We start from the raw sequence: 20,283 nt of genomic DNA on the forward strand, positions 1-20,283 counted from the left end.
GAATTTTCACACTTGTTTCATGTATGGTTCTTTTTTTTTTTTTTTAAGATTTTATTTATTTATTTGACAGAGAGAGACAGCCAGCGAGAGAGGGAACACAAGCAGGGGGAGTGGGAGAGGAAGAAGCAGGCTCCCAGCGGAGGAGCCTGATGTGGGGCTCGATCCCGGAACGCCGGGATCACGCCCTGAGCCAAAGTCAGACGCTTAACCGCTGTGCCACCCAGGCGCCCCTCCTGTATGGTTCTTAACAGGAAGTCTGGACTGACAGGTGGAGGCACCATGAGATGTGCCCCGTAGTAGCTTGGGTGGTACTGGGGTTGGGTTCAGGATCTGGTTGAGGGTCTTGGTGACGAAAATGGTGAACGCCCAATCAGGGAGGCGTCGTACTCCGTGCTCCTCTCTGGCCTCTAGGTATGTTTTTCCTTTGCTGACACAGCCTTGCTTTTCTACTATTCACCCCATTTTCTGTTTTCTCTTGGAAGTATAGGGGTTACTAATTCTTGGTTTCAGATTAGGATCAGGGGAGGACTATTATACTCATTATTTGGGTTAAGGATTGGGACTAAGGTTAGAATGGGGGGTTAAAGTCAATGCTATGCAGAATAAAAATTAGAGTTAATATTTCAGATTTAGCTTTTTCTGGTGAATGAGCTTTTTCATTGGTGTTCATTGATTATGCCATTCGTTCAACAAATTTTTACCAAATGCTTACTATAATGTGAGGGATATTTTATAGTCAAGGAAAGGTCATGGGTAAAGTGAGTATAGTCCCATAAACAATTTTTAGAGTTAGCAAAATAAAAAGAATAACCCCAGCATATCACACAAAGAGGATATAACCTTAAGGACGTGTATATTGTATAATTAATCTTCATTTATCATACCTTCTCCGTGAGAAACTCTTCAAAAACTCCTTTCTTCATGTTGTCCATATGGTGCCAATAAGTTGGTTTTGCTTTGTTGGAGATGGTGAACATACTGAGATTTAAAATCTTTCCCTGTGGCTGCTCCACCTTTCGGTATTCATTGCCCTTCTGGTTTTATGATTCAGAAAAGTTTATATTTTGTTCTGAGCATATTAAAAATTCTAGTGATTATAGGAAACCGTGCAGAAGTAAATCCACAAAACATGGAGTTTTATGGAAGGGAAATTTGTGGAGAGCAGTTAAATTTGCAGGAAGGCTTTCCAAGCTCATGCACCCTGCCCAGGTGGGTACCCCAGCTCACCTCCTTATCCATTGCTGACTCGTACACCGGCTGTTCCCATGGCTTTGCAGATTGCTCTCGACTTTCTGGTTTGTGAACTCTCACAGAGACATTTAATATCGTATCTCCAAAAACTGTTTTGATATTTTGAAGAGTCTCTCTTACAAAAGAAGAGCCAGCATCATGCTTAATGCTAAGACTATAGCATAGAGGTCACTTAATGGCCACCTGCAGGCCACATATAACCCCTAGATACATTTTGTACAGTTTTTAAAAGTTGAATTAATCGCCAATATTTTAAAAAGTGGAGCTTACACATAAAAAACTAGCTTTTCAGCATCACAAACGAGAGTTGGCAATAATGGGCCATATTCCTCCAGCCAGCAGGAGGTGAGCGCATGATTCCTCTTTGGATGGAGTGTGAACTCCCCAGTTCACGATATTCCTTGTGGTCCCTTATTTTTCGCAGACTAGTTTTACCCGGTTAAACTGCCTGTGCTTGCCCCCCACCCCACGCATTTGGATTTACGATCCCTGTTCGAAGGGTGTATACTCAAAGTGAGTGCTACTCTTACGCTGGTATAGAATAGTATTCAGAAAGCTGTAGCCAAAGAAATAGTTTAAGGCAAGGAAATAAAATTATAACGCTCAGAAAATAACAATGATTTGCAAATGTTGTATTTGTCTTATCTGGAAATCCAAGAGACTCAACGGACACAGTTCTAAAACTAATGAAAGAATTTGGTTAAGTTGGCTTAATATAAAAACACTGGGGACCCAGGAGCACATGTGACACCAGCAGCTGGGCCCTGACATCGCTGGTGCTGCGTCTCGCAGGCATTGACCTTGCCCCGCTGCCTAGCCCGTCTCCCCAAGCCTGGCTCCTCGAGATGTCCCTGCTCCCGCTCAGCCCCATGCAACCAAGTTAAATTTTAAAAAGGGAGGAGATTCAAAGAACAATATGCATAGTAAGATCCCATGTGTACAGGAGTGTGTATGTGCGCAAATTTTTAAAAATGTATTTTACATGTATAGAAAATGCCTGCAAGTATGCACAGACTTGTCAGCATTTCTTAGCATTGAGGACTGAGGTTTGTGGTCGTGGTGAGTGAGGCCCTAGGTATGAATGAGGCACTTTTCCTCTTTCTTTTTACGTTTCAGGACTAGGGTTTTTTTTTTTTTTTTATCTACGATGAATATATATATATATATATATTTTAATCATTAAAAATCTAAGAAGTACCCAAAAAGTAGAAATGTTCTATACCAGACAAAAAGTTAGAAATATATTGAAATTTTTTTTTATAAAAGCAGGAAATAAACAAAAATACACAAATACCTAGGGATGAGCCTCACAAGAAATGTTCAGGACCTACCTATGAGAGCAATACAAATGAAAACAAAACAAACAGAAGATTCTGCAGAACTTTCTCGAAAAACATAAAGGAGGCTTCGATCAAGTTCAGGGATATGCCAGGTCCCTGTTTCTGGAAGGAAAGACTAAAATTGGCAAAAAAAAAAAAAAAAAAAACAGACAAAGAAACCACACCAAAAAACCCCCAGAAAAAACAAAACAAAACAAAAAACCCAAAAACATCTCTAAACTTATTTAATGCAATCTAATTAAAACTCAATAGAATGATATTATAAGCACTTGATAATGGGATTCAACACATGAAAGAATAAATGGATGAGAATAGTCAAGGAAATACTGAAGGGGAAAAAAGAACAACAAAATGGAAGTAGAGTTGTCCGTTTTAGCAAATAAAAATAACCCTGAAATTCAAATTTCCCCGGGCACCCTGTATTTTATCTGTCTCTTCCAAAGGCGCAAGCATAATACTGTGATACCATAATGTACTATAATACCGTAAAAGTGTACTGTGAGCTCCGAGATAGACACAGATGGACGGGACAGACAGAGAGCTTGGAGACACGCCCAAGCCGGTGATGAAGGGGCTGTTACAAAGCAGAGGCAGGAAGCGATTTAACAATGTTGCTCCGTTAGTTAACGATCGGGTAGGAAAAGTTCTTCTGTGCCGCCTATGGAGACACATTCGGACTATGCTGAACAGTGAAATGCAAAAAATAAAAACTATAAAGCAACCCAGGGGGAACTGGACGGGTGAATGTTTATTTTACGATGCGACAAAGAACGATGTCTGAAGCGTGACCTGAACGCTGGGAGTCCTTCAGCCTCAAGCTGGTGACCTTCATACGTTCACGCGGCAGCACAGCCCCTCATCCCCTCCGCTGGGAGAGGGCTGATCTTCTCCCTTCTTCTTAGATTTGTAGTAGTTTGGGGGGTTCCTTGTGTATCCCTGGTTACTTTGTTCTCAAAATTTCTGCTCTCACTGAACTCTTGGTCCCCACTGGTTCCTTGGGTGGGTACGGACCTCTTCCACGGCTCGTTCCCATTCTCTTTCTCCTTTACGCCCCAAACTCCCCAACACAAGGCTGTCGTGAGCCTGGTCCGGAAGGCGTGTTAGACAAATATGTCTTATATGGAGCACAGTTTAAAATTGAATATTTAATTCCGTAAAGTCCCCAAACCATCCCTGCCGCAGTTTTTTTCTCTCTAGTCCCAAGATGGGGTCTGGACTCCTTCCTGAAACCTCAGCCCATCTCCCTTTGTCTCCCTGGTCTAGGACTCTTCCTCCTGTCGCCTGAGCAGCCAGCCACAGACTCCACCTCCCTATCTCCTTGCTTCGAGCATCGCAACCCCGGAAGGCTTGTCACACCCTGCTGGGCTCCCACCCAGGGCTCCCGGGGTCAGGAGGTCCAGGTGGAGCCTGAGAATCTGCATTCGTACCATGTTCGCGTGAGGCACATGCTGCCTGCCGGAGGGACCACGCTTCGAGAACCACCACTCTACTCCACTGTGCCGAGAAAGCCGGCTCTCTTTCTTTCAACTTCTCTATGTCCATATTTTGCCCAAGCCGCTCACATTCCCTCCGTCTGAATGCCATTTTTTTCCTTTTGTACAAACATAAAAACAAAAGAGTAAAGGAAAAGATGAGTATTTTTGGCAAAATAATTTTCTCTAAGTTAAAAAAAACTAATGATGGTCGTGATATACGTAGAAGACAAGGGATTAATGTCTTCGGAATATATGTTTTAAAATAGGAAGAAAAATTCTAACAACGGACAGTGAGATGTGAATAGTTAATTCACGAGAGATTCAAGTGACCAGTGAGCCCACAGAAGAGTTTAACTGTCACAAGAGTTGAAGATGGCAAGTTAAAACCTCAATGACATCATAATTTTCAAACAATAAAATTGGCAAAATCTATTTTAAATGACGATGCCTGGCGCCAGCGCGTTTGCAGTGATACAGGAATTCTCATGACATATTGTCATGGGAAATAAATTACTGTGCCCTTCTGCAGGAAAACGTGGCAGTGTGCGATTTCACCTTTAAGAATTTCGCAAAGGGAAAAAATCAGAGATGTGGGAAGAGACTTTCCTCAAGGGTGTTCCCTGCAATATGGTTTATAATAGGGGAAACTGGAAACAACCGAGATGTCCTGTGATAGGGGCCTGGTTAAATAACCTATGGGCTAGCGCTGTGACTGAATACCTTGTAGCCTTTAAAAGCGTGTTTTGGAGACTCCTTCCCGTTGCAGGGAAATGCTCTAACAGATCGTGAAGGTAAAAACCAGAAGATGAAACTACATACCACCCAACCCTAACAGTGTAAAGATTTCTGCATAGACAAAGGTTGGAAAAGAACATACCAAGACCTTAACAGTGGTCATTTCTGGTGCTTAGATGTATAGGTGATATTACTTGTTAATGTTCTTTGAACTTCCTCATTCTTCACATTAAACACGAATTCCTTTTATAATAAGGAATAAAGTTCAAAGTAGTTTGAAGATAGAATACATAGGGGTTTGGCTTCTTCCTTCAGACTGTTTAGATCAAAGGCTGGGTACAAAGAGGAAGATGGCAGGTGGAGAGAGACACAGGGGCCTGGAGAAGGCCAGAGGGAACGGAAGGGGGAGCCCCTCCATGGCCTAGCTCCTCTCCTCCCCTGAGCTGCACTTGGAATCGGCTCGTGCAGCCTAATGCACGGACATGTCTTGGTTAAGGTTAAACTGTTTTGGGGGGCTCCTGGGTGGCTCAGATGGTTAAGCATCTGCCTTCAGCTCAGGTCATGATCTCTGGGTCCTGGGACTGAGCACCGAATCGGGGTCCCAGCTCAGCAGGGGAGTCTTCTTCTCTCTCTACCTCTGCCTCTCTCCCCTGCTCATGCTCTCTCTCTGTGTGTGTCTCAAATGAATAAATTTTTTTAAAAAAATCTTTAAAAACAAAGGTAAAAGTGTTTCGGATAGGAGATGACCTGAGAGGTGAAGACCCAGGTTGAGTCCGTGCATGTGGAGAAGTCAGATTGGGAGACAGAGTGGTAACCCGAGTGAGAATTACTCAGTCTGGGATGGGACCGGAGCAGCTTGCAGAGGGCAAGAATGTGATCACACAGGAAACAGGAAGATGAGCTGAGATTCAGATTCTTGAGGTCGGCAGACCTCTGGGACTAGAAAGCCAGGAGAAGCGGAGCTAGAGCTCAGGCCGTCGTAGCAGGAGGCGGCGTGCGGGGCAGAGCCCTGGATCTGGGGTCGGGCGCACGTGGCGAGAGCGGCTTGCTGCTGTTGTGTAACCCGCGCCGATTACCCCACCTGTCTGAACCTTAGCAGCCTCGTCTGCACCGTGGGAACTCTGCGGGGTGGCTGGAGGTTGGGTGAAGGTAGTCCTGGGTTCACGCTACTGAACCAAGTCGGCGGCAGATAGGCGTCAAAGACACCTGGGGGGCTGTTGGTGTCTCTGCCTGAGCCGGCGCAGGAGGGGGGCCGTAACCCAGACACATCTCTGCTTCCTAACCACCGTGAGAGTCCAGAGAAGGCTCCAGCCGCTGAGAGGAGGAAGCCGGGCCTGGGAAGGGCGCGCTGAGCTCTGGCCACTCACTTCCAGCTCCAGCCCCCAGCCTCCCTCCGAAGAGGCCAGCCCCCAGCTGCAGGTCTTCAGCAACGGGCACAAGACCAGCAGGAGTCCCCCTGGGCCCTCCATCCCCTGCCTGCCATCCAGCTAGGACCGAGAGGCCATTGTTCATCGTTAATAATAAAAGAGACCAGAATTCTTAATGTGCACCCAGGCCTTCACATTTGGGCCCAGACAACTCCCCTGGCCATTGCCCCTCTGTGTCCTCAAGAGTCCGGTCTCCCGCTCACTGGAGCAGTAGTCGTCTGCCTGGCCGCGGGAAGTCGCCCGGCCTCCTGGCCCTCGTGATCTCAGCTGTAAAAGGAGCTTGGCAGATAATCTGCAGCAGCCCCTCCAGGACAGATACTCAATGCTTTTCTACTTATACCTAGATTTGGAGGCGACTGGAGGCGACAGAGGGTGAGGCTGGAGAGCTAGAGGGGGTGCCGGCGTCCCACAACCCCACGCCCCGTAGGTGCCTAGGCTGCGCTGTGTTTACACGTCTCCACGGAGGACACGCAAGGCTGAGCCAGGAGGGGAGGCATGTGGGACTGAGGGGACACTGTCCTGTAGACGGGAGGCTCCCGAGAACAGAACTGAAAATGGATGTTGGACCATTGGGCTGTTGGGGAGCAGGACCTCGAGTCTTACAACTGCAGAGTTAAGCTTTTTTAGGTTTTGTCAAAGACAGACTTCTGCAGGAGCTCAGAACCCACTCGGTTCACACCCTCCTCACCCAGACACACATGGCTCCCAGTGGCTCCTCTTACGAGTTACTGACTTGAAGCTCAATTTGAGAACAACTAGTACAATCCTCTCATTTTACCAAAGCTCAGAGAGGGCAAGCAACTGGCCTAAGGTCACCCAGCAAGAGTGTCTCAAGTATGGTGGGCACCCACATGGCTTGACCCCTAGTCTGGGCTCTTGTGCTGCCCAGTGCTGCTCTCAGAGATGAGCCAAGAGCCAGGAATGGGACTTAGGGACAGAGGGAACCAGATGTTGCAGACTACATTCTCTCCCAGCTCCTGAGACATGGAGGTCCTTAAGCAAGGGCCACGGCGATGAGAGGCTGCCCGGGTCTTACCTCCAGCTTGTGCCTGCTGACTGAGGACAGAGGAAACAGAGAAGATGTGGGGGACAGGCCTCTGCCCCCCAGGATTCCTTGGCCTTTGATGACTTTGTGTCTTTGTCCAGAATGCAGCCTGGGGACTGGTTTCTTCTCTCACTTTCGTTGGCTGGTTTGCCGTGTGTCTCGGGGTCAGTTACTTGGCCTCTCTGAGCCTCCGGTTCTGACCGTCTCACAGCCAGGTTTGATGATGACCTGTTGCCAGTGAGAAGACAGAAATAGGTGGTGTGACTGTGAGGCCCTGATAGAGGGTGAGCCTCTAGTCCCCAGGTTGTCCGCAGCTTGAGCCTGGGGGTGCCAGGCTTGCTCCTTTTTTAGGATGTAATAGAAATCAGAGGAAAGTTGCTTGCTTTTTCACATGGGCCATTATACTGATCTCCTCTCATATCTGCTTTCCTGCAGCACGTTAGGAGATGAAAGACTCAAGAGTTTCGAATTTTCACTGTTGAGATTTACTGCCATGACTCAGAGACAGTAATTGTTTCTTATCAGTAAAAATTGTGGTTGATTACAGTAATATTTAATTCTGAAATATAAGTTCTGAAGATATATATGATTTGTCCTCACTTGTCCTTTCTCCAGCCCTTTCCCCATCGCACACACACACACACACACCCTCCCCCCGTATCAACACTGACCTGCAGGGGCTAAGAATGACCCAGAGAAACTTGACCCAGAGAGCAACAAAAGCCAAGAAAATGATGGAAAAAGAGAGACAGGCCCTGGAAGGGAAAAAGAGAGTCCAATATAAGCGACAAGGAGGCCAAGAGGCACTGAGACCCAGAACACCCTGCAATTCTGACGTAGCAGCAAAGACCTGGGAGCCCTCTGTCTTTTGATGCTTCTGGCCAAAGGGTGAGGAGATCAGATCTGTCTCGAGGGCAAAGGACACGTCGCGCTCCATCCTTTCTGGGCATGTGAAGGCCGGGTGCTCACAGATGGCCCATGGGGCTGACATAGCATTTGGAACGTGGCCCAATATGTCTCCCAGGAGTCACTGGGGTTTGGCTTCATTACATAGGAATGGTTTAGTTGGGAGCTGCATGGGGGAGAAGCCGCTGTGAGCAGAGCCCCAGAACCTGGCTTCTGGGACAGGAGGCCTCCTCAGGCCGGGCCACCTGGCTCACACCAGCCTGCCTCATGGATGGGGGAGGGTGTGGGAAGCCAGGGCTGGGCGCCCTGGAGCCTCACTGGGTGCTGTGCTCCTCGATGAAGCCTCTCCGTCTCCCAGTGTTGCCACACTGAGGGCTGGGGGCTTCCTCCTCAGTGACAGGGTCTCTGTCCTGTTCTCTGCTGTCCTGAGTCAGACCCCCACAGGGAGTCCACTGCAGCACTGACCAGGCCACAGTGGCCTCTTGCTCCCGTTGACGGGACCTCAGGATTTGGTGGTGTCTACGGCCAGCTAAAGCTGCCTTCAGCTCCCTCTGAGACCCTCAGGGCTGGAGGCCTTTGCCTGCCCCACAGGGGAGTTCCCACCCTGAGATCCCATCACTCTCTGGAGGGCTGTTGCTTTTCTGGCATTTCCTGGCCCAGCCTGGAACAGCCTCTCCCTGGCTGCTCACCCCAAGCACTAGGGCTGTGGGGGTGTCACCCACCTCCTTCCTCATGTCGCCGGGTGACAATGCTGACCCCAAATTCCAGTGTAGGCTTCCCCCCCACACCACCAAGCACATCTCCCATACCAGTCAGTGTCCTGCAAGTCACCTGAATTCTGACACAGTCCACCTGGACATAGGGTTGGATCCCACAGGTAAGGGCTCAGTCCCACAAGACTGTCCCCCACTCTCCCAGCTCAGTACCGCTGGCCCCAGAACCAGCAGAGCAAGGGCACCCCCCTAGAGCTGAAGAAGCCAATACGGGTCTTTGCTTGGATCACTGTTGCTATTGTTTTGAATGTTCTGGGTTTTTTGGATATATGAGAAAACCCTTTCTCTGCCCCCCAACCTGTCTCTCACACGTGATTTCGTAGATCCAGGGTTTTGACCGCAGTGAAACATTTTTAACTGATACCCGATTTTACTAACTTACCAGATTTCAGATACTTAAATTAATCTCTTTACTTAGTCACCTACATTCCATAATTATGTCTTCTATTTAACCAGGATATACTTGGTCAGATTGATTGTTAACGAAGATGATATTTAAGAGTTCTCACCGTAGTCGGGCAAGCTGAGACACTATTCAGTAGCAGGATTGAATTGACTTCACTTGTGAATTCAATCTCTACGAAGCTCTCCCTCCCTGAATACTGACCTGGCTTACAAGGTCACAACCTTATAGATGGTAAGAAATATCACCCACTGGCCAGCAGGAAACTTCTGGAAATTTTGGAGCCTTGATTGGGGAGGAATTCACCCAAATTTATAGGTACCGTGGGTCAAATATGAAGGACAGACTTTCTTGGGATTAGTTTTCCAACCTCAGCATAACGAATAGCAGAGCATTTAAAAAGTCCTATTTGACATTCCGTATGGAAACTTCCAGGCAGAAGTTAGTTCTGTGGCTTTAGAAGTGGTTCAATACCTCATGTCTCTAGATTTGCAAAGCATTCTAGAGATGGTCCATATGGCTAACATTCCTATTACACTGGTACAGTGAGGCCAGACATGAGACCATTTTTTTTTAAATCAAGAATAATTTTTGAAGATTATTTAAGATCACAAGGGTGGATGTTGTAAGAGAAAATATCATGTACAACTCGCAGGAGGGAACAGGGATTTCCTGATGCCCTCTTGGTACAATGCTGGATGTTGTCTAGCAGACCCTCTGAGGATTATCTAACGTTATAAGGCTGTACTATTTTAATTGACTTTCTATGGCCTTGGGTATTTTATAACTCTGCACGTGTAACTGTTGAGTTCTAGAAAAGTGGTAGCAAGACAAATGATTTGTCTATAATAATGCCAATAATTCCTTTTTTATAGTAATTTTTATTATCTTTTGTTAGGCACCATACAGTACACCATTTTTTGATGTAGCATTCCATGATTCATTATTTGCGTATAACACCCAGTGCACCATGCAATATGTGCCCTCCTTACTACCCATCACCGGCCGATCCCATTACCCCACCCCCCTTCCCCTCTGAAGCCCTCAGTTTGTTTCCCAGAGTCCAAACATGGTTCATTCCCCCTTCTGATTACCCCCCTTTCATTCTTCCCTTCCTTCTCCTACTGATTCTCCTGTTATTTCTTATGTTCCATAAATGAGTGAAACCATATGATAATTTTCTTTCTCTGCTTGACCAATTTCACTTAGCATAAGCTCCTCCAATCCCGTCCATGTTGCTGCAAATGTTGAGTAATTGTTCTTTCCGATAGCTGACTAATATTCCACTGTATATATGGACCACATCTTCTTAATCCAGTCATCTATTGAAGGGCATCTCGGCTCCTTCCACAATTTGGCTATTGTGGGCAATGCTGCTATGAACATTGGGGTGCATATGGCTCTTCTCTTCACTACATCTGTATCTTTGGGGTAAATACCCAGTAGTGCAATTGCTGGATCAGAGGGTAGCACTACTTTTAACTTTTTACGGGACCTCCACACTGTTTTCCAGAGTGGCTGTACCAACTTGCATTCCCACCAACAATGTAGGAGGGATCCCCTTTCTCCACATCCTCTCCAGCAATTGTTGTTTCTTCCTTGTCAATTTTTGCCTTTCTAACTGGTGTAAGGTGGTATCTCAATGTGGTTTTGATTTGAATTTCCCTGATGGCTAATGATTTTGAACATTTTTTCATGTGTCTGCTGGTCATTTGTATGTCTTCATTGGAAAAGTGTCTGTTCATATCTTCTGCCCATTTTTGATTTGATTATTTGTTTCCCGTGTATTGAGTTTGAGAAGTTCTTTGTAGATCTTGGATACCAGTCTTTTATCTGTAGTGTCACTTGTAAATATCTTCTCCCATTCCGTGGGCTGCCTCTTAATTTTTTGGACTGTTTCCTTGGCTGTGCAGAAGCTTTTTATCTTGATGAAGTCCCACAAGTTCATTTCTTCTTTTGTTTCTCTTGCCTTTGGAGATGTGTCATGAAAAAAGTTGCTGTGGCCGATGTCAAAGAGGTTGCAGCCTATGTTCTCCTCTAGGATTTTGATGGATTCCTGTCTCACATCGAGGTCTTTCATCCATTTGGAGTTTATCTTTGTGCATGGTGTGAGAGAGTGGTCAAGTTTCATTCTTTTGCATATAGCTGTCCAATGTTCCCAGCACCATTTATTGAAGAGACTGTCTTTTTTCCACCAGATGTTTTTTCCTGCTTTCTTCAAAGATTAGTTGCCCTATGCAAATAATTCCTATTCAAGAAACACAAATGAGATTTGTCCAGTAGAGAATATAAATTTGTGTAAGCCTAATTCTCCTTGAACCAATTTTAACATCTTACTGGTGCCTGCCTGAATTAATGAGCTTAGTGAAATCTTTGCCACACGTTCATTTAAGAAAAACCATAAAGGAAAAGATTCATAAGTTTATAAGAATTCTATTGATTAGAAGTCCTCATTCTATACGTCAAAAGACAAGAAAACTCTTCTGCAGTGAAAACAAAAAGACCTGGTAAATGTCAAAACCTATGATCGAGTGAATAAATCAAGTTACAGAAGAATACATATGGTATAATTCAATTTAAAAATCATCACAGCCATAAAAAAGGATGACATCTTGCCATTTGTGACAACATGGAAGGACCACCTAGAGGACATTATGCTGAGTGAAATAAGTCAGAATGAGAAAGACAAGTACCATGTGATTTCACTCCTGTGTGAAATCTAAAAAACAAGAGAACAAACAAAGAAACCAAAAGTAGAATGGGACCTATAAATAAAGAGAACAAACTGGTGGTTGCCAGAGGGGAGGGAGGTGGGAGGATGGGCAAAATGGGTGAAGGGGAGAGGGAGATACTGGCTTCCAGTAATGGAATGAAAAAGTCATGGGAGATGTGGTCCATATATACAATGGAATAGTACTCAGCTATCAGAAAGAACGATTACCCAACATTTGCAGCAACATGGACGGGACTGGAGGAGATAATGCTAAGTGAAATAAGTCAAGCAGAGAAAGACAATTATCATATGATTTCTCTCATCTATGGAACATAAGAACTAGGAAGATTGGTGGTAGAAGAAAAGGATAAAGAAAGGGGGGGTAATCAGAAGGGGGAATGAAGCATGAGAGACTATGGACTCTGAGAAACAAACTGAGGGCCTCAGAGGGGAGGGGGTGGGGGAATGGGATAGACCGGTGATGGGTAGTAAGGAGGGCACGTATTGCATGGTGCACTGGGTGTTATACGCAACTAATGAATCATCGAGCCTTACATCGGAAACCGGGGATGTACTGTATGGTTACTAACATAATATAATAAAAAATATTATTATAAAAAAAAGACAAACAACAAAAAAATTTTTTAAAGTACAGATGCTGAGAAAAAAAATACAAGAAAAGCATTTGTCATAGTGAAAAACAAACTAAATATTCAGTGAATATGAGATATCGTTTCCCTTTCCTTGATTTGCAGTTTATTACATGTTTTGGACCTTCCTTGTTTATTACATGCATTGACGCTATCTTCTCTCGGTTCATTGCTTGTTTTCTTTATTGCAAAAGCAGTACATGTTTATTCTTGCATTTTAGAACACAGATGCAAACAGAAAGAAGACAATGAGAAGTATCCATTACCTTAGACTTGGAGATAATTACCGTTAACATTTCAGCATCTCGATTTTAGGGTTCAAAAGAATTTTAATTGTTTTTCATGATATTTTAAAAGAAATATAATGCAATTATTAAACTACTATGTGTTTTCATGATTTCTTAAATGTTTAAAGCACTCTATTTTTTGGTCAGATTCTCACTTTATCTTATTTATTATGATTTGGGGGAATAGCTGTCTCACAATGTAGTTTCAGGTGCACAGCACAGTCATTCAGCATCTCTGCACATTACGCTGTGCTCAGAACAAGCGTAGCTACCACCTGTCCCCATGAACGCTATTACAGTGTCGTTGCCCATACTCCCTGTGCTGTGACTTTTATTCCCATGACTTTTTCTTTTTTTTATAATAATTTTTTATTATGTTATGTTAGTCACCATACAGTATATCCTTCGTTTTTGATGTACTGTTCCATGATTCATTATTTGCGTATAAAACCCAGTGCACCATGCAGTATGTGCCCTCCTTAATACCCATCACTGGCCTATCCCAATCCCCCACCCCCTCCCCTCTGAAGCCCTCAGTTTGTTTCCCAAGTCCAGGGTCTCTCATGGTTCATTCCCCCTTCTGTTTACCCCCCTTTCATTCTTCCCTTCCTTCTCCTACCAATCTTCCTAGTTCTTATGTTCCATAAATGAGTGAAACCATATGATAATTGTCTTTCTCTGCTTGACTTATTTCACTTAGCATTATCTCCTCCAGTGCCGTCCATGTTGCAGCAAATGTTGAGAATTCGTTCTTTCTGATAGCTGAGTAATATTCCATTGTATATATGGACCACAACTTCTTAATCCAGTCATCTGTTGAAGGGCATCTCGGCTCCTTCCAAGATTTAGCTATTGTGGACAATGCTGCTATGAACATTGGGGTGCATATGGCCCTTCTCTTCACTATGTCTGTATCTTTGGGGTAAATACCCAGTAGTGCAATGGCTGGGTCATAGGGTAGCTCAATTTTTAACTGTGACATTCTGGTATCGATCCCCACATCGGGATCCTCCACTGGGAGCCTGCTTCTCCCTCTCCCACTCCCATTGCTTGTGTTCCATCTCTCGCTGGCTGTCTCTGTCTCTGTCAAATGAATAAATAAAATCTTAAAAAAAAAAAGAATACGGGAGTCCGGCTTTTGAGTTTAGTTCACTACACAACACTACCAAGAATCTGATGAAAAAATGCTAAATTCAGGGGCGCCTGAGTGGCACAGCGGTTAAGCGTCTGCCTTCAGCTCAGGGCGTGATCCAGGCGTTATGGGATCGAGCCCCACATCGGGCTCCTCCGCTATGAGCCTGCTTCTTCCTCTCCCACTCCCCCTGCTTGTGTTCCCTCTCTCGCTAGCTGTCTCTCTCTGTCAAATAAATAAATAAAATCTTTAAAAAAAATGCTAAATTCACTAGCAACCAGGGAACTACAAATGAAACAAAAAAAGATGTTACCACTTTCCACCTGTGAGACAGATAGCAACTTCAGAATGCTTGAGATAGAGAAATAATGTCAAGTGTTGATGAGAACTAGAGGGGTGTATCAGTATAATTACTTGGAGAACAGTTGAGGAATATCTAGTAAATCTGACCTTTCTTTGATTCTGCCACTGCCCAGTCCATGGCTACACATAAATCCTAGGGGGGAAAGCTTGTATATGGAGAAATGTTCAGAGACATTTGTTGCAGAATTGTTTAAATAAAGAAAAATTGGAAATAAATGATTGACAATAAAGAATTAGATAAATGAGGGGCACCTCGGTGGCTCAGTCAGGGAAGCATCTGACTCTTGATCTCAGCTCAAGTCTGATCTCAGGGTCGTGAGTTCAGGCCCCCTACTGGGCTCCATGCTGGGTGTGGTGCCTACTTAAAAAAGAAAAAAGTGAAGGTTTGGGCAAAGAAAGCAACTTTATGGGGCCCCTGGGTGGCTCAGTCGGTTAAGTGCCCTACTCTTGATTTTGGCTCTGGTCATGATCTCAGGGTCCTCAGATTGACCCCGAATTGGGCTCCATGCTCAGCAGGGAGTCTGCTTGAGATTCTTCTCCCTTCTCCTCTGCCCCTCTCCCCGTCCCTCTCCAAAAACAAAACACAAAACAAAACAAAGATTCTCCCTCTCCCTTTTCTTCTGCCTCTTCCTCTCCCACTCAGGCACACGTGCCTGCTCTCTCTCAAAAAAAAAAAAAAAAAAAAAGAATTAGATAAATGAGGCGTGGTATACTCAAACGCTCGCTACAGAGAATGCGGTAGGCCTGTGTCTACCAAATGGGTCGATGTCAAAAACATGATGCTCGGTTACGTTTTTTTTCAGAATAATGCGGATATCATGCAGCCATTATAAATCTTCAACCTCAAACAAGAACAGTTCTGTGGGTGCAATTGTCTGTAAGCAAAAGTTTATTTTTTTAAATTTTTTTACAAAATTTAATTTTTAATTATGTTATGTTAGTCAGCATACACTATACCCTTAGTTTCTAGTGTAGTGTTCCATGATTCATTATTGCATAGAACCCCCAATGCTCCATGAGTTTCAAACCACACGGAGTAGACTTCAGTTGAATGTTAGTGGTTGATTCACAGGAGCTGGGAATATTCATAGGACACTTCAATAGTATCTGTAATTATTTAATCCTTTTTAAAAAGAAAAAAAGGCTCAGGCTAAATATGGCAAAATATGAACAAGTGTTTCTTTGGAGTATGGGAAAATGGGGTCTTTATACCATTATTTCTCTCTGTGAGTAGCTGTTTCTTTCTCTCCTATTCTCTCTATATAGAGATAAAAGCATACAAATATATAGATTTCCATATACACGTTCTTTTTCCTTTATGAAATACAGATGGTATTTATTTCTCAAAATAAAAATGAGATTAAATAATAAAAGCAGGGAAGACTTAGTATCACAAGCTGAGTCCAACCAAATCAATTATTAGCCACATTGCTACACATTTGTGTCTAAAATAGTTCTAGCTTGGAATTTATAGCTCCTAGTGCAAAAAGCATTGCGAATTATTACTTGTAAGCGCAAGTAGAGACTGTGGACCTGCATGGCCTACTTTTCACGTCATTTTCACCCCCAAATCCCTTACACTGTGGAGAAGCATGTGTGCATATTACACATTTGGCTGTGATCAGAGGAACAGACATCAACTTCTCGAGGTGAGGATGGAACCAGGAAAAACAATAAAGCAATAGCCGTGAACCATGACCTAGTCACTGCAGAAGAAAGCCTTTGTTCTCAACACTCAACTGAGTCATTGGGTGGTGGCAGCCATGGAGGGGCCTTCATTTATGGGTAGCCATACAGCCACCCCTAACTTGGGTGCTCACAACCCCAGAAAGATTTGTTAGAACCTACTTGTATGTCAACCAAATGAGTCCCATCAAATCTGCCCACGACTCTGGACAGCTCTGACGCATCCTGGGTCACTGAGCGGTTCTTCTGTGACCAAGTACATTCAGAAAGGCCCTTTTAACATCCTTGTTCCGGAGGCTGTAGATGATGGGGTTGAGGAAGGCAGAGACAACATTGTAGAACAGGGCCAGCTTCTTGTCCCACTCGGGGTCATACCAGGAGCCAGGCCTCATGTGCATGATCATGGCTGGCCCATAGAACATGATGACCACAGTGATGTGGGAAGCACACGTGGAGAAAGACTTGAGCCTCCCCTGGGTTGAGTGGATTCTTAAGATGGAGGCAAAGATTCGCACATAGGAGGCCAAGATGAGAGAGAATGGGACCAAGAGGAAGAGGAAACCCAAGATGAAGTCCAAATGGTCATTGAAGGACGTATCCGCACAGGCCAATTTCAGGACGGCAGGGACCTCACAGAAGAAGTGGTTTATCTTGTTGGGGCCACAGTAAGGCAGCTGCATGGTGAAGACGGTGTAGATCAGGGCCCCAGCTACGCTAATGCACCAACAGCCTGTGACCATCTTGATACAAATGGGACGGCTCATGAGTAGGGGATAGTGAAGGGGGAAACAGATGGCCACATACCTGTCATAGGCCATAATGGCATAGAGGACACACTCAGCAATGCCCAGGACCAAGAAGATGAACATCTGGGCAGCACAAGCCCCCCAGGAGATGGTGTTCTTTGGACACACCATATTAACCAACATCTGGGGCATGGTGGTAGTGACATAACTCACGTCCACCAAGGAGAGGACACTGAGAAAGAAGTACATGGGCGTGTGCAGGTGTGAGTCCAGGTAGATCAGGGTGATGATGAGTCCATTCCCCAGAAGAGTGATGAGGTAGAGGAGAAGGAAGAAGGAGAACAGGGCTAGCCTGACCTGTGAGTCACTGGAGAATCCCAGGAGGAGGAACTCAGACACAGAGCTGTGGTTCTCCTTGCCAAGGCTCTGCATGGCGGGCTGCCTATTAGGGAGACAAGGGCTTCCCTGCTCTGTGTTTGGCCGCAGGGGGAGGGCAGACAGAGCTGACAGAAGCTGAGTCACACACACATAGCGCTTTGCACAGACTCGCATGGATTTCATCAAACCTTGTGGAGTGGGACACAAAGGGAAGGAAGGATAGGGCATGTGGCACCCGGAAATACATCAGGAGATCTGGATTCCTACCTGTAATGGAACATAGGATGCCTGACTGCCCACAGGTCCTTGTCTGGAAACCACCCCCACCCACAGACGGCAAGGCATTCGGTAGCCATGTTTGTAGAGGGGACGCAGACAACCAGGCCACTGCTGAGTTGTACCAAAGTGTACACCTGTCCCGGTCTGGAGGACAATTCTCTGCTGAGAATTCAAAAGGACGACACTGTCGGTGTCTATGTCAGTGGGCTGTGTGTGCCTGACGTACAATATCCTGGAGTCAGTGTGGTGGTAACAAGGTCACAGGGGCGCTGGCGCAATAGAGAAGAAAAGTGGAGCCTTGAGAAATGCTAAAGAGCAGACGTGCAGGGCAGCAGAGACCTCACAGCCCCAAGCCATCGGGAGCGTGACTCTGACTCCTGACTTACAGCCCCAGGTCCCCCTTCGTTTCCTGTGCTTGGATGCCTGTGGGATTTTCTGTTGAATCCTTACAGTCACTCCCCCATGAGCACATTTCTAATGCAGCTCTTCCTGAATGTCCCGTGGTTGTCACTTACCCAGCTGTGTGACCTTGGGAAAGTCCCTTCACGTCCATTGGCCTCAGTCATCCCACCTGTTAGAGACGAAACATCTGTGGTACAGAGGGTCAGATGGACAGAGGGACAGAACAAGGCAAGTCACACAAGGGGAAAGAGGCAGAAGAGAGAGGAGGAGACAGGACCAGGTCTGTCTGCGGTTCTGGAAAGGGGGGGGCGGGAGAAACAGGGGGGCTGCCCGGGGCAAGTACACCACCGAGAGCCAGCCGAGCCCAGGCAGGGAAGGAAAGGGACAGAGGCCATAGGAAGGGGCATGGAGACAGGAGGGAGAAGGAGCTGGAAGAGGACAGCGAGCAGGTGGCTGACGGCAGACCAGACAGAGTGGACAGAGGAGTGGAGGCCAAGGGGCAGGAAGCTGGAGGAGGGAAGGGTCGAGGGACAGGTTCCACGGGGAGACCCAGGGAAACGCTGCAGGGGGGCCTCCATGTGAATCACAGAGGCAGCAGAGGCTGAGAAGAGGAGAACCAGGGACCCTAGAGAGGGGCCTCACCACAGGCTCCTGCGGAGGCCCAGCAAGCAATCCACAGAGGAGTCAAGAGGTAAAGGGAGGCCGAGCGAGCTGCAGACCCAGTCAGAACAGCAGAGCCAGGGGTGCCTGGGTGGTTCAGTCATTAAGCATCTGCCTTCGGCTCAGACCGAGATCCCAGAGTCCTGGGATCGAGCCCCGCATCGGGCTCCTCCACTGTCAGCCTACTTCTCTTCTCCCACTCCCCCTGCTTGTGTTCCCTCGCTCACTAGCTGTCTCTCTCTCTCTCTGTCAAATAAATAAATAAATAAATAAATAAAATCTTAAAAAAAAAAGAAGAAGAAGAAGAAGAGCAGAGCCAGAGCCAGAGCTGCAGGAGGCAGGGGGAGGACAGAGACAGAACCTTGGAGGCAGGGAAGCAGGGCAGCAAGCAGAAACAGAGCCAGGAAGAGACCGACGGACAGGGAGGGAAAGCAAGAAAGAGAAAGGTAGGGACAGGCAGTCGTGCGCCCACTCACACAGACATGAGGAGAGAGACAGGCGGCCGGTGAGCACGACTGTGGCCCAGGCTGGACTCTTCCTCGACCTCCCTGCGAGGTCGCTTGTCCCCAGCATGGTCGGGGCATTGCTGTCCGAGCTTATCAGCCTGCAGGGAAGGGGGTTGTGGGCAGGGCTCCCACAGACTCAGGGGGCCACTCCTGAGTGGCATGTGGCCCCAGGGCCGTAGTCGGGAGAGTCCCTGCAGCCTCTGGCCCAGGCTCCTGCTGAGGAACCTCACTCCCCAAGGACCTCAGGCCGTGGGCTCCTGGAGGCCCAGGTGCAGCGGGGCAGAAGGGGCTCAGCCGGGGTGGCATGGCCCACGCTGGGGAGGGTGTGTGTAGGGCTCGGACAGGGCGCCGAGGGCAGGTCTTTTCTCAGCTGTTCCTCCTTCCCCAGGAAAAAAAATGAGGCACCAGGGGAGGTCTAGGGTGATGAAGGCCAAGAAATTGTCCTCTCCCGTGCCAAGCGGTGTCCCCGGGGCTGTCTCACCCATTGCGTACTGCAGGCAAAGTGTCTAGGGTCCTGGGGCTTTCTTAATCCACAGACACGCTGGAGGCCCTGAAGAAAACAATACTGGCTCAAAGATCGGGATCTCACAAAGTAAAAATTAGTAAATATTTAAATGACTTTTAAAATAACAGTTTATCAGGCAGCGTGAACTCATTCAACTTTCTCATTGTGACACAGTGACACATTAATTATGCTTATGTGGGGCATGGGTACACTTCCCCGTGTCTTATAAAAGACGGTACCCATGGAGGTCGTCAAATGCCAGTGGCTCTCAGGTCTCAGCCCCCTGGGAGGGTATGTTCTGGCGTTTCAGATAACTTGTGAGCAGCTTTCCTCTTGGTGGAGAAAAGAGCCAGAGAGAAAGGGTCAGAACTGTAGCAACAAAGACTAAAGACCGATAAGAGGAAGAACTTACACCCTGCAATTCTGACGTATCAGCAAAGACCTGGGAGCCCTCTGTCTTTTGATGCTTCTGGCCAAAGGGTGAGGAGATCAGTTCTGTCTGGAGGGCAAAGGACACATCGTGCTCCATCCTTTCTGGGCATGCGATGGCCGGGTGCTCACAGATGGTCCAGGGAGCTGGCATAGCATTTGGAACGAGGCCCAATATGTCTCCCAGGAGTC

The 20,283-nt window shown here is 46.5% G+C and overlaps 1 protein-coding gene across 1 annotated transcript; it reads right to left on the reverse strand.

Annotated features, from left to right (window-relative positions):
• Positions 1 to 16,416: 16,416 nt before the first annotated feature.
• LOC103670816 (olfactory receptor 2G3-like) lies at positions 16,417 to 18,031 on the reverse strand. Its single transcript, XM_008699334.2, has one exon. It carries the CDS (start codon positions 17,536 to 17,538, stop codon positions 16,417 to 16,419), a length of 1,122 nt encoding a protein of 373 aa, XP_008697556.2. The 5' UTR covers positions 17,539 to 18,031.
• Between the last annotated feature and the right edge of the window lie 2,252 nt (positions 18,032 to 20,283).

Source organism: Ursus maritimus, unplaced genomic scaffold (assembly GCF_017311325.1).
Source record: "Ursus maritimus isolate PB19 unplaced genomic scaffold, ASM1731132v1 scaffold_12, whole genome shotgun sequence".
NCBI classification, from domain to species: Eukaryota; Metazoa; Chordata; class Mammalia; order Carnivora; family Ursidae; genus Ursus; species Ursus maritimus.

What these genes read in the sequence shown, in the direction of transcription:
- LOC103670816 (XM_008699334.2), bottom strand. Translation starts at nt 17,538, where the DNA reads ATGCCCTATCCTTCCTTCCCTTTGTGTCCCACTCCACAAGGTTTGATG.